At 37.5% G+C, this 12934-nt stretch overlaps 1 protein-coding gene across 1 annotated transcript in view; it reads left to right on the top strand.

The window, feature by feature from the left end:
• LAMA2 (laminin subunit alpha 2) overlaps positions 1–12934 on the top strand; it is a 603102-nt gene that overhangs the window by 458659 nt on the left and 131509 nt on the right. Inside the window, exons 33-34 of the mRNA XM_082855622.1 lie at positions 9154–9296; positions 12643–12741. Of these exons, the coding sequence (XP_082711748.1) occupies positions 9154–9296; positions 12643–12741 (242 nt within the window). The remainder of the gene's footprint in view (positions 1–9153; positions 9297–12642; positions 12742–12934) is intronic.

The raw sequence follows: 12934 nt of genomic DNA, 5'->3' as shown, positions 1-12934 counted from the left end.
GCGTTCTTTGCATCTTTTGAGATGATCATATGGTTTTTCTCCTTCAGTTGTTAATATGGTGTATCACATTGATTGATTTGCTTATATTGAAGAATCCTTGCATTCCTGAAATAAACCCCACTTGATCATGGTGTATGATCCTTTTAATGTGCTGTTAGATTCTGTTTGCTAGTATTTTGTTGAGGATTTTTGCATCTATGTTCATCAGTGATGTTGGCCTGTAGTTTTCTTTCTTTGTGACATCCTTGTCTGGTTTTGGTATCAGGGTGATGGTGGCCTCGTAGAATGAGTTTGGGAGTGTTCCTCCCTCTGCTATATTTTGGAAGAGTTTGAGAAGGATAGGTGTTAGCTCTTCTCTAAATGTTTGATAGAATTCTCCTGTGAAGCCGTCTGGTCTTGGGGTTTTGTTTGTTGGAAGATTTTTAATCGCAGTTTCAGTTTCAGTGCTTGTGATTGGTTTGTTCATATTTTCTATTTCTTCCTGATTCAGTCTTGGCAGGTTGTGCATTTCTGAGAATTTGTCCATTTCTTCCAGGTTGTCCATTTTATTGACATAGAGTTGCTTGTAGTAATCTCTCATGATCGGTTGTATTTCTGCAGTGTCAGTTTTTACTTCTCCTTTTTCATTTCTAATTCTATTGATTTGAGTCTTCTCCCTTTTTTCCTTGATGAGTCTGGATAATGGTTTATCAATTTTGTTTATCTTCTCAAAGAACCAGCTTTTAGTTTTATTGACCTTTGCTATCATTTCCTTCATTTCTTTTTCATTTATTTCTGTTCTGATCTTTATGATTTCTTTCCTTCTGCTAATTTTGGGGGTTTTTTGTTCTTCTTTCTCTAATTGCTTTAGGTGCACGGTTAGGTGGTTTATTCGAGATATTTCCTGTTGCTTAAGGTAGGATTGTATTGCTATAAACTTCCCTCTTAGAACTGCTTTTGCTGCATCCCATAGGTTTTGGGTTGTCGTGTCTCCATTGTCATTTGTTTCTAGGTATTTTTTGATTTCCTCTTTGATTTCTTCAGTGATCTCATAGTTATTCAGTAGTGTATTGTTTACCCTCCATGTGTTAATATCTTTTACATTTTTTTCCTGTAATTTATATCTAGTCTCATAGCATTGTGGTTGGAAAAGATACTTGATACAATTTCAATTTTCTTAAATTTACCAAGGCTTGATTTGTGACCCAAGATATGATCTATCCTGGAGAATGTTCTTTGAGCACTTGAAAAAAATGTGTATTCCGTTGTGTTTGGATGGAATGTCCTATAATTATCAATTAAGTCTGTCTTGTTTAATATATCATTTAAAGCTTGTGTTTCCTTATTTATTTTCATTTTAGATGAGCTGTCCATTGGTGAAAGTGGGGTGTTAAAGTCCCCTACTATGAATGTGTTGCTGTCGATTTCCCCTTTTATGGCTGTTAGTATTTGCCTTATGTATAGAGGTGCTCCTATGTTGGGTACATAAATATTTACAATTGTTATATCTTCTTCTTGGATTGACCCCTTGATCATTATGTATTGTCCTTCTTTGTGTCTTCTAATAGTCTTTATTTTAAAGTCTATGTTGTCTGATATGAGAATTGCTACTCCAGCTTTCTTTTGATTTCCATTTGCATGGAATATCTTTTTCCATTCCCTCACTTTCAGTCTGCTATGTGTCCCTAGGTCTGAAGTGGGTCTCTTGTAGACAGCATATATACGGGTCTTGTTTTTGTATCCATTCAGCCAGTCTGTGTCTTTTGGTGTGAGCATTTAATCCATTTACATTTAAGGTAATTTTTGATATGTATATTCCTATTCCCATTTTCTTAATTGTTTTGGGTTTGTTATTGTAGGTCTTTTCCTTCTCTTGTGTTTCTTGCCTAGAGAAGTTCCTTTAGCATTTGTTGTAAAGCTGGTTTGGTGGTGCTGAACTCTCTCAGCTTTTCCTTGTCTGTAAAGATTTTAATTTCTCCATCAAATCTGAATGAGATCCTTGCTGGGTAGAGTAATCTTGGTTGTAGGTTTTCCTCCTTCATCACTTTAAATATGTCCTGCCAGTCCCTTCTGGCTTGCAGAGTTTCTGCTGAAAGATCAGCTGTTAACCTTATGGGGATTCCCTTGTGTGTTATTTGCTGTTTTTCCCTTGCTGCTTTTAATATGTTTTCTTTGTATTTAATTTTTGATAGTTTGATTAATATGTGTCTTGACATGTTTCTCCTTGGATTTATCCTGTATGGGACTCTCTGTGCTTCCTGTACTTGATTAACTGTTTCCTTTCCCATATTAGGGAAGTTTTCAACTATAATCTCTTCCAATATTTTCTCAGTCCCTTTCTTTTTGTCTTCTTCTTCTGGGACCCCTATAATTCGAATGTTGGTGCGTTTAATGTTGTCCCAGAGGTCTCTGAGACTGTCCTCCGTTCTTTTCTTCCTTTTTTCTTTATTCTGCTCTGCAGTAGTTATTTCCACTATTTTATCTTCCAGGTCACTTATCCGTTCTTCTGCCTCAGTTATTCTGCTATTGATCCCTTCTAGAGTATTTTTAATTTCATTTATTGTGTTGTTCATCATTGCTTGTTTCCTCTTTAGTTCTTCTAGGTCCTTGGTAAATGTTTCTTGCATTTTCTCTATTCTATTTCCAAGATTTTGGATCATCTTTACTATCATAATTCTGAAATCTTTTTCAGGTAGACTGCCTATTTCCTCTTCATTTATTAGGTCTGGTGGGTTTTTATCTTGCTCCTTCATCTGCTGTGTGTTTTTCTGTCTTCTCATTTTGCTTATCTTACTGTGTTTGGGGTCTCCTTTTTGCAGGCTGTAGGTTGTTCGTTCCCGTTGTTTTTGGTGTCTTCCCCCAGTGGGTAAGGTTGGTTCAGTGGGTTGTATAGGCTTCCTGGTGGAGGGCACTAGTGCCTGTGTTCTTGTGGATGAGGCTGGATCTTGTCTTTCTGGTGGGCAGGTCCACGTCTTGTGGTGTTTTTTGGGGTGTCTGTGGCCTTATTATGATTTTAGGCAGCCTCTCTGCTAATGGGTGGGGTTGTGTTCCTGTCTTGCTAGTTGTTTGGCATAGGGTGTCCAGAACTATAGCTTGCTGGTCACTGAGTGAAGCAGTTTTTGATGAGATACTTAGGTTAGGTTAAATTCTGGGGTTTTTTTTTTAATAATTCTTAGCTTTTCAAGTCGTTGAAAACCCCTTTTACGGTGACCTTACATTTTTGTTTTCTCTTAAAGTTCTTCAAATACATTATTTATAGATTCATAAACACTATGATTGTAACTCTTTTTCTCATCTTTAAAATTAGGATATTAATTGTACTTATCTCATAGAATTGCTGCAAACATTAGATGAGATAATGAAGGCAAGACACAACATATTGTCTTCAATGTAGTGAATATTGTATAGATAAAAGCTACTGTCCCATTATTACTTATAATACTTTCAAAGCTTCCATTTGTTTTTTGAAGAGCTATACCATACTTGAATCATATCGAACTTATTTTTAATATATATTTATATACATAATTTTATTTAATGTTTATATATGTATATATATCACAACTGCTTGGTACATGAATAAATTCATCAGCCTCATCCTAAACCTACGGAAAGTCTTTCCCTCTATTCAAAGAACTAACAGGCAAAAAAAGAAAAAGAAAGCCTTTTTAATGGGTCTGAAACCACATTTTTATTTTAGAAGATATTTATCTATAAATAATGTGAAATAACTGAATCCATTTTAATAAGCCCTAAATAAATGCTAATCTAAAACTTTCTTCTTGAAGAAGAAAGAGGAAAGAGAAATACACAATCCATACCCAAGGAATTATCAATGGCCTTAATGTGGAAGAATTAAATTAAAACACACAAATTTTATCTTTTGTTAGAAATGTATATTTACTCATTTGATCCCTTTTTGATTAGAGCCAGACACTTTATGTATCTTTACCTAAAATTGGTTAATAGGTTTGGCCTTCTTAAAAACATGCAGTGCACTCATTTCAGCTTTGGCTTCTTTGGTTTGGATACAGTGTGTGTATTTTTTGTGACGGTAAGCCAGTAGTTATTATGCATGGGGGACTCTGGTAGAAATGCAGTATTTTGTACTAATTGCTAACGGAAAGATCTGTAATATAAGCTGCATGATTTGCCCCTTACATGTGCCCAGCTGTAACAACCTGAATGTAGTATTGCATTTGCTAGTATTAGACACAAATTTATCCTGACACTTTTATAAGCAAAGCCTCAAAAACATTTAGTCATGTAAAATATAATCATAGTCTTGAAATATTTGCTTTTGCTCCCATGCATTTCAGGCAGAATCTCATTTTATAACCTTATCTCTATTGCTGAATAGGAGAATGGTTTGGAGAGGTTCCTTGGGGGTCTTGATTATAAGATAGGTGTCAATTTACACTGAGCAGTTACTGCACCCTTATCAAAGAACAATTGTTTACATAATGTGAATATTCCTTGTCTCTATACACTCTTCAGATCTTCCCTATCATAGTGAATTAAACGTGGTTTTAATTTGCATCCCACTTCCAGTGTTTGTTGCCAGACATTTCAGACTTTTTGAGGACAAATAAAAGTAGCTTGTGGTGTAAGTTAAATATTTTGTGTCAGGATAAAATAGCAAACCATTATGTAAAGGGCACACTTCCCCATGTGTTTATCTTATAACTGCATGAACTAGACTTGTACAGAAGCTTTGAAAAAACTCCCATGGCTGTCGAATTCATAAGTCTTTCTGACCCATTTGGACAGATGTTAGTGTATTACTTGGAGCATACTATAAAACTTACCTTTCATCTATGGAAATGTGCTTGTACTTTGTTCCCCCAAAAGCAGATACGGAGACCATAAGACATGGGATAATAATAGACCTTTGGACACAGAGACATAAAATGGAATTATGAGTCCTTGAAAGAGCAATTAAGTACATTTTCATTTCAACAACTGAAGATGAGGAACCAAAACAGATGGGCAGGAGGTAGAATAAGTGACAGAAAAATCCGTATCCATCATGCCTCTTGGCATCAATTTAGCTCACTAATTTACTCTGTAGTGTATTACAGTAAATCAGATCTAGTTCTGCATTCCAGTCCCTGATTTCTGCTTGTCTGAAGTGAAAACTGAGAGTACTGAGAAAACATTTCCCTGAAAATTTCTGGAACCATCAGTAAGGAGCCTCTAGCCATACCATTATCAATGAGCTGACTCAATTCCTCTTAGAAATGGGTAGGTTATGAATTATAGATAAATTAGAGAAAGAGCTAGCAAAGTATTTCTGAAGCATACACTACCCTAAAAAGCATAGTGAGATGTCATATTATCAAGTATCTTTCAAGATCTTGAAAGTGAAAAAAGAGCACAGTGCTTTGAATGGAACTTTTAAAGTAGTGATGAACTTGGATTCAGTGGGAAACGGACCTTCACATTCTTCTTAACTTTTAATAAAATTAAGAACTGTTGTTAATACTTTTTAACCTATGAATTGCAACTTGAGGTCTCTAAGCTGAATTCACATTCTAAATCACACATGCGAAAATTGACAAAGTTTATCAGTTATCTATTGCTACTACTCCAAAATTTAATAGTTGTTGAGAATATACAGCAACTATATATATCCTCACTATTCTGTAGGTTGGCAATTTGAACAGGGTCCCCTTGGATACTTCTTTTGTTATCGTGCGGTGGGGTGGGTTCCTAGATGGCCTTATTTACATGATAGGACCTCAGCTAGAATGGTTGGATCTGTCTTTCTGTTGCTCATGTTGCCTCTCTTCCTGAAGAAGGCTAGCCTGGGATTTTTCACAAGGCAGCAGGATTCCAGAAGTGTGGAAGCAGAAACTGCGAAACTCCTTGAAGCTAAGGCTCAGTGTCCCTCTGAAGCATTCTGATGGTCAGAGTTTGTCATAAAGCCAACCCCGATTCAAAGGGGGATGTGCGGGGGAATAGACTCCACCTCTTAACGGGAGGAGCGGCAAAGAAATGGTAAACACTTTTAAACCTTCATCCTCCCCAGAAATGAGCACCATCTTTATCTGACCAGTAACCCAACTGTGTCATTTCTTTTATTAACGTTTTGTATATCTTTTCTTCCCCTCCATTCCTCCATTCCAATACCATTCCAATTCCTGTGTCAATATTACCTCATGCAGGTATCATAGCAATCATCTCCTTGACATGAGTCAGTTTTTGCCTCTCCAATCACAAGACAATTTTCCCTCTCTGGCCATTTTTATACTATGTTTTATAGTTTTATAACTATAAAAACTATAGTTTTTTTACTATTCTGTTCCTCACATATCTGTGTGATTCTTCATTTCGTATCATGTATAGTGTTCTCACATTCAGACATTTCCTATTTGGCCAATATTGTTATCTTTATTTCTCTGTCTCTTTCTCTCCCTCTCTCTATTCTTCTCTCAGTCCTCTCCTTGTAACTCCCTGATCTTCTCCAAAATATTTTTTGCTCTCCTTTCACAAAGATAGTAGTAAGCAAATATTTATTGATTATTTACTATGTGCAAGACACTTTCTTAGGCACTGTGACCAAAGTTGATTAAGGTCCCTCTCTGAGGAGAGAGAAACAATATATAAACACATAAAATGAAAAGATAGCCTATACATGCATGAGTGTTAAGATAGAAAGACAAAGGGAATACTGTAGTGGTTGGTGCGGACAGTAATTTCAGAGTCATCAGGGGCTTCTCCTCCGAGGAAGTAACACTTGAGCACTTGAGTCCAGGAGTCACATGGATGAAGATGAAGAAAGAAGTGTTCTCGGCAGAGGAGACAGCAAGTAAAATGACCTCTTCCAAATCCTTGCTCCCTTTAGGATAGAGCATCCCTAAAGTTTGTTATCTGGCCCAGTGGTTCTAAACTCTGGCTATATGTATGATAAGATCATCTGGAATCTCTTAAATATACTGTTGCCTGGGCCTCACCACAGACCCATCAAATCAGATTCTCTGGAGGTGGGTAGGGGAAACACCTAGATACCTGTATTTTGTAAATCGCCATGATTTGTATGCAGCCAAGATGGAGAACCACTGACCTACAGTAGTGCTTTTCAAACATTAACATGCATAGGTCACATGGGAATCTTTCTAAAACACAGATTCTGTTTCACTAGATCTAGGATAGAGCCCAAGATTATGTATTTCTAACAAGCTCCCAGGTCATGCCATTGCTGTTGATCTAGTAGTTATTCAAAGTGTGGTGCTCAGACCAGAGTATTAGTGTTCACCTGGGAGTTTGTTGGAAAAGCACATGATCAGTCAGAGAATCAGAAACCAGATGATTCGATCACCTCTTGAATCAGAACTGCTAGGGGTATGGCCCAGCCTCCTGTGATTTAAGAAAGCCCTCAGATGATTCTGAAACCCACTCAAGTGTGAGAATCAGACAGGGTCTTGGTGTTTAGACATAGTCAATTTGGCACCTAATTGTGTTCCAGGTTGTGTTTTCTACAATTACTTCATGTCAAGAGGTCTGTTGAAGCTTCTCAAGCACTTGCATTGAACTGAGGGTTTGAAGCCACAGCATTTTTTTCCTTTTGCTTAGTTTCCATGCAGAGCAAATTCTCTTTCGTTCTGGCTAGAAGAGGAAGAGATCCAGCTCTAGTTTCAGATTCCACCTCCAGCTCCCAAAGCCTCTTTGTTCACTCAGCTTGCAAGGCATCAAGAGCTTACAGCGCCCCTGCAGGTGACACTCAACACTTACAGGTGTCACCTGCAAGGAGTTGATTTATTAAAATCCCTGCTGGGGCAGTTTAATCCCTGTGAAGGGATATTGTAACTCACCTCTAACTGCTGTCCCGTCACAGAATCACTCTCTGTACTACTTCTCTTTGTTTACAAGCTTCAGTTAATGGTTTTCTCTCCATTAGGCAGCTCAGGGGAGTCCTGTTTAGAGAACTAATTGAATTCTTGCCAGTTTGGGGCATGATCCAAAGCTGCTCCAGGTCTCAGTATTTTTCATGTTATATATTTTCCTCTCTTCTAACATGTGTATAGTTTTTATACCTCTATCTGCAGAACGTAAGCTAGAAATTGTAACTGTATGCACGAACGCATATCATAAATATGGTAGCACGTGCTTCTTGGCATGGAGAGCTACATCTCATTACTCTGATGCAAAGAGTGAAAAAAAAATTTTTGAACTAAAAATCCAAACTGAATAGGTATATTTTATAAAGCCTCCAAAAGAATCAATATCTTTTAATTTTAGAAATTTTACTATTTATGAGACTCAAGTGATAAGGGTGAAGAAACCATTGTTTCTCTCCACCACCCTACTACCGTCCAACCCCCTTCCACCACCACTAAATTTGAATAGTCCCCCTTTCTAATCATTGAAAAAATATAGGTAGAACACTAGCAGTCTTGGCTACTTCAAGAATGAAGTTTTCCTGGCTTTTGGCAATTACTTATCCACAAAACAGGATTAGGTTAGTCATCAAAGTAGGAATTTGTGGGACTGCATCTAATCATGAGTGATAATGTGCTGAATAGTTAAAGAGGAAGAGTTGGCAAATGCATAAGTAAGTGAACAAGTAAGTAATAAATAAATACATTTCATCATGACAAAATAATTGTAAAAAGAAGAGTTCTTTTGACTTTTAAAAATACTCTTCTCAATAGATGTCAAGCTAAAGAGTCATACAGTTTTTGAATATGTAATACCTGAAGCACGTAGAGACCTAATTGCTATAGACACTCCACATTTCAATCTAATGGGGCAATGTATACATTTTTAGATTCCAAAGTATATTTTATTGCCAATTACAGATTTCCTCTAGATTGTTCATGTGCGACTCTCTGGGGCATTTATAATGTTATAGTCCATGTTTTACCTCTCCTTTAGTACTTAGGCAGTACACTCGTTTACCCTCAAAATCCATTTGTTCGTCCTCTTTGGTTTCTCAGTTTATATCATCATCCCTATTTCAGGTTCTGGGCAACAGGAATGTCTGCTCTTTTGTTGTTCTTTTCATCTTTTATCAACTGTCATCCATTCGAAAGCATTAATTATCTGAGATGAGAAACATCATCTTTCACAGGATAATACTTAGGCCATAAAACATTTCATAGCTGAAATCTTTGCACATCTGCCTGGGATGCCTAGCAGAAGTAAATATTCTTTGCTGTTTCCCTTTCACAGTTTGTGGAGATGAATGCACCGGCCTTCTTCTCGGTGACTTGGCTCGCCTGGAACAGATGGCCACGAGCATCAACCTCACTGGCCCACTGCCTGCTCCTTATAAAATTCTGTATGGTCTTGAAAATATGACTCAGGAACTCAAGGTAGGTTGGAGCAGTAACAGCAAGAGCCAGGGTAAAAATGACAGAAGCTTCCAAAGGGGTAATTGCCGTAATTGGTAAATGCTCTTCCCTTTGTCCCAAATCAAGGCAGGCAGCCATTAGGGAAATTCAAAGACTTTCTAAACCAGTGTTTTTCAAACTTGAGAACTATAATTTACTGATTGCTCTTATGGAAAAAGAGGCTCATGTACCCCCAGTGTTTGGCCTAAATCAATTTTATTATGTTTCTTAAATATGTGCAAACATAAAATCAGATATGAACTCCTTATACTTAATAGCTCTATAAAATCAAAACAAATTAATCTTTACAAAAGCCTAAAGAACCAATAAAATTCAAATTAAAAACATTAATATAAAATAACAGATGATTTTTGCTGAAAGCAAATTGCTACTTGCAACAAGAATATCACACTGGCTACTTCCACATAGGTTCTTTCATCAGCATGTGACATGTGGTAACTAGATTCTCCTACCTTTCCACAATTTGAACTAGAGAACCCTTTGTGAGGGGTCCTGAGATGGCATTTAGCATCACTTGACAAGTGATTTATGTGCTCAATCTGCCATATGATCAAACAGGCATGCAAATGTAGGTGCTAAGATCAAGTGCATCTCTCAGGTGCCCAGCCTGGGTTCCAGAAATGCTTATATTAACATTTAAGTTTACTATCAAAATGAAAACACAAGGTGAAAATTTTGTACTGGAGAATGAGGAGACTTTTGAAAGTACTTCAACAAGAAGTAATTTTGTTGTAAGAGAAACACTATTCTAAGACATCCTTAAAGCTTTCAGTAGTTAATGGGATAAAGAGGAAATGTTAAGGAAATTGAAGTTGTTTCACCTGAATAAAAAAAAAGATGAAAAGTGACTCCTTATACACTATCAGTCAATTACTGGATATTTATTAAGAAACTCTGGAAAGCCCCAATAGTGCACTTGGTTCCCCAGGGGTTTCATGACCCCTATAATGCAGTCACTACCCTTAGGAAGCGTAGAGTCTATGTGGTTTAAAAATAGTTAAACAATTAGCAAAAATACATAATTACTACATGCTTTATAGACATTTGACATACAATAGGGTTCAAAGACTGTAGAAATAGATAAGATTCAGAGTAACCAGGGAATACATCATTAATGAAAGTGTAATTTGTGTTAGAACTTGAAGGATAGAAACAATTTCAATAGGCAGAGAATTATTGGTGAAGACTGGAGGAAGAAACCTAAGATTTATTCACTAGGCACTGGCGGACATTCTTCTAGGGAATATATTCTTTAATTTAGACCACAGCCTTCAAAGTAAGTATTGTTATCCTTATTTACCAGAAGAAGAAACCAATCATAATGATAGCAAGAATAGCATTTATTGATGAGTATCTCTGTGCTAGACAGTTGACTAAAGTCTTCTGTGAATTGTCATACATAGATTTTACAGAAACTCCAAGAAGTAGGAAAGGAGTACTGTATTAGCTATGTTTGTCTCAGATAGCCGGGTAGGGACACTGAGGCACAGAGACAAGGTCACATGGCTACTAGGTACAGAGCTGGGACGTGGAAGGAGGTAGTTTAACTTTAGGGCCTGTGAGAATGAAACTACCTTCACACAGCTCAGAGAGAGAAGGGCTCAGTCCACCAGTAGCAAGGTCTCCTTGACCCCCAGCCCATCCTTACATACTCTTGCCACTGAATCTAGGAGAGCCACATGCGCAGAGGCAGAGGTGTGGATGAGCGAGGCCTGTCCAGCAGACATTAGAAGTCAGGCCTGCTAGTGAAAGATAAGGCTGGAGACTTCAGTGGGGCTGGGTGATATGAAGGACAATCATGAAAGCCAGGCAGAGGAATCCGAGTTTCCTTTGTAGGCCCAGCATTCAGGAGTGCAAAGAGTTCTAATAAAGAAAATGCTGACCAGTTATCATGTATGGAAGGAATACAAAGAAAGAAAATTAAACTAGAGAAGCAAATACTTCAGTAGGACGTAAAATAATTTTAAAGTAATAACTTAAGCAGTGGATGAAGTACTGAAGGGCCCTCTGAAAGAGGTTCCAATCTGTGGACATCAACCAAGCCTGGGGTTCAGTCACCTGTTTCCTTATGGCTGGGTATTGGTCAGAATGACCTTGATTTTCCTTAAATTCCAGTCTTTCTTGCTTCTGTTTGTGTTCTTCTTCCATAACTTGTTTAATATCTGGATATTTGGAACCCTACTTTGATATTCTAAATCCTTAAGCAAGTCATGTGCCCTCTTTGTTCAGTTCCTTTAACTGTGTCAGTGCTCCCTGGGTTCCAGCCAGAGATGACCAGAAACACACATGTGATAGAACGAAGTTGGGTTTACTAACTTGTTGCAACAAGGGGCACTACACAGTGTGGGGAATTGGGGCTGTCTCAATAACAGGGCATTAGGAATCACTTAGAGTATTGGGGGTTTGTGCTAGGGAATTTGGGGGCAGATTCAAGGAAGCAGGAGTTTGTGTTGGACTGGGTACTATTAGGAAGTGGGAATAATTCCATAATTAAGTATTCTAATGAATCTTATCTAGAAGGAGGGAAGAAAAAGGGACGCTAAAGCTACAGTTAGTAAGGAGGCAGTGGTCACTCATATTAGCCAGAAAATGGAATTTGAGGTACTTTTGTGGTCTGCACAGAGACCATGATTTCATCTGCATTTAGATAAGATTATGGAGTGGTCTCATCTTTTGTTTCATTCATAACTCTCACAGAGTGATGCTGTCTACTGTTAGTGTTTGGTGAGATTGATTATGTTTAATAGGAGAGGAAAATGGCCCATCTGTGAGTGCCAGGGCAGCTCCTACAACATTGATGCCATGCAATTAGTTAGTGTCTGGCCAGGTCCTTCTGTCAGGGCTCCTGTCCTCAAAGAAAGAGGTAATAAACCTGTAAACTGTATCTCTGTTGATTAGAATGGGAGCCTTAAAGACTCAGACAAGGTTCATCTTGACTCTACCCCTTACTGGCTGTGCAATCTTGTATAAATTTTTAAGTCTCTTTAAGCCACAGTTTTCTATATACAAAATGAAATAGCATTTATCTCATAGAACTGTTGTAAGAGCTCAATGAAAAACAAAACAAAACAAAAAGACCTGGAACATAGTAATGTCTCAATAAATTGCAGCAGTTTGTAGTATTTGCCAGATTATTCTGCACGGTGCTTTGTAAGTGCCCAACTGAAATAGTTTCTTTCTCTCTTCTCTGAAGGTGAGAAGGCTAAGTTCTTTGTATATAAAGAAAAAATGTGTTCTGTTAAATGTTCAACCCATGATCGCTGCAAGACCATTTACTCTAAAACATATGGAATGAAATCTTTTTCAGCATTTGCTCTCACCTCAGCGGGCCCCAGAGAGGCTCATTCAGTTGGCAGAAGGCAATCTGAACACACTGGTGACAGAAATGAATGAACTTCTGACCAGGGTAAGTTGGCAAAATCATGCTTCTTCTTAAAGCAGATAGATTATGTATAATTAAGGAAAATTACTTCAAATTTCTGAAATGCAAATCTTGTTCTTCCTAAATCCCAATTTGGTGCATGAAATAGATGTATTTTTGACTTGCTACTTCTGCCACAGATAAAATCTGAGAACCCAGTAGCACAAGAAAAGATTGG

This window comes from Leucopleurus acutus (assembly GCF_964270905.1).
Source record: "Leucopleurus acutus genome assembly, chromosome: 15".
Lineage (NCBI taxonomy): Eukaryota > Metazoa > Chordata > Mammalia > Artiodactyla > Delphinidae > Leucopleurus > Leucopleurus acutus.
This window is presented reverse-complemented; position numbering and strand designations above follow the sequence as displayed.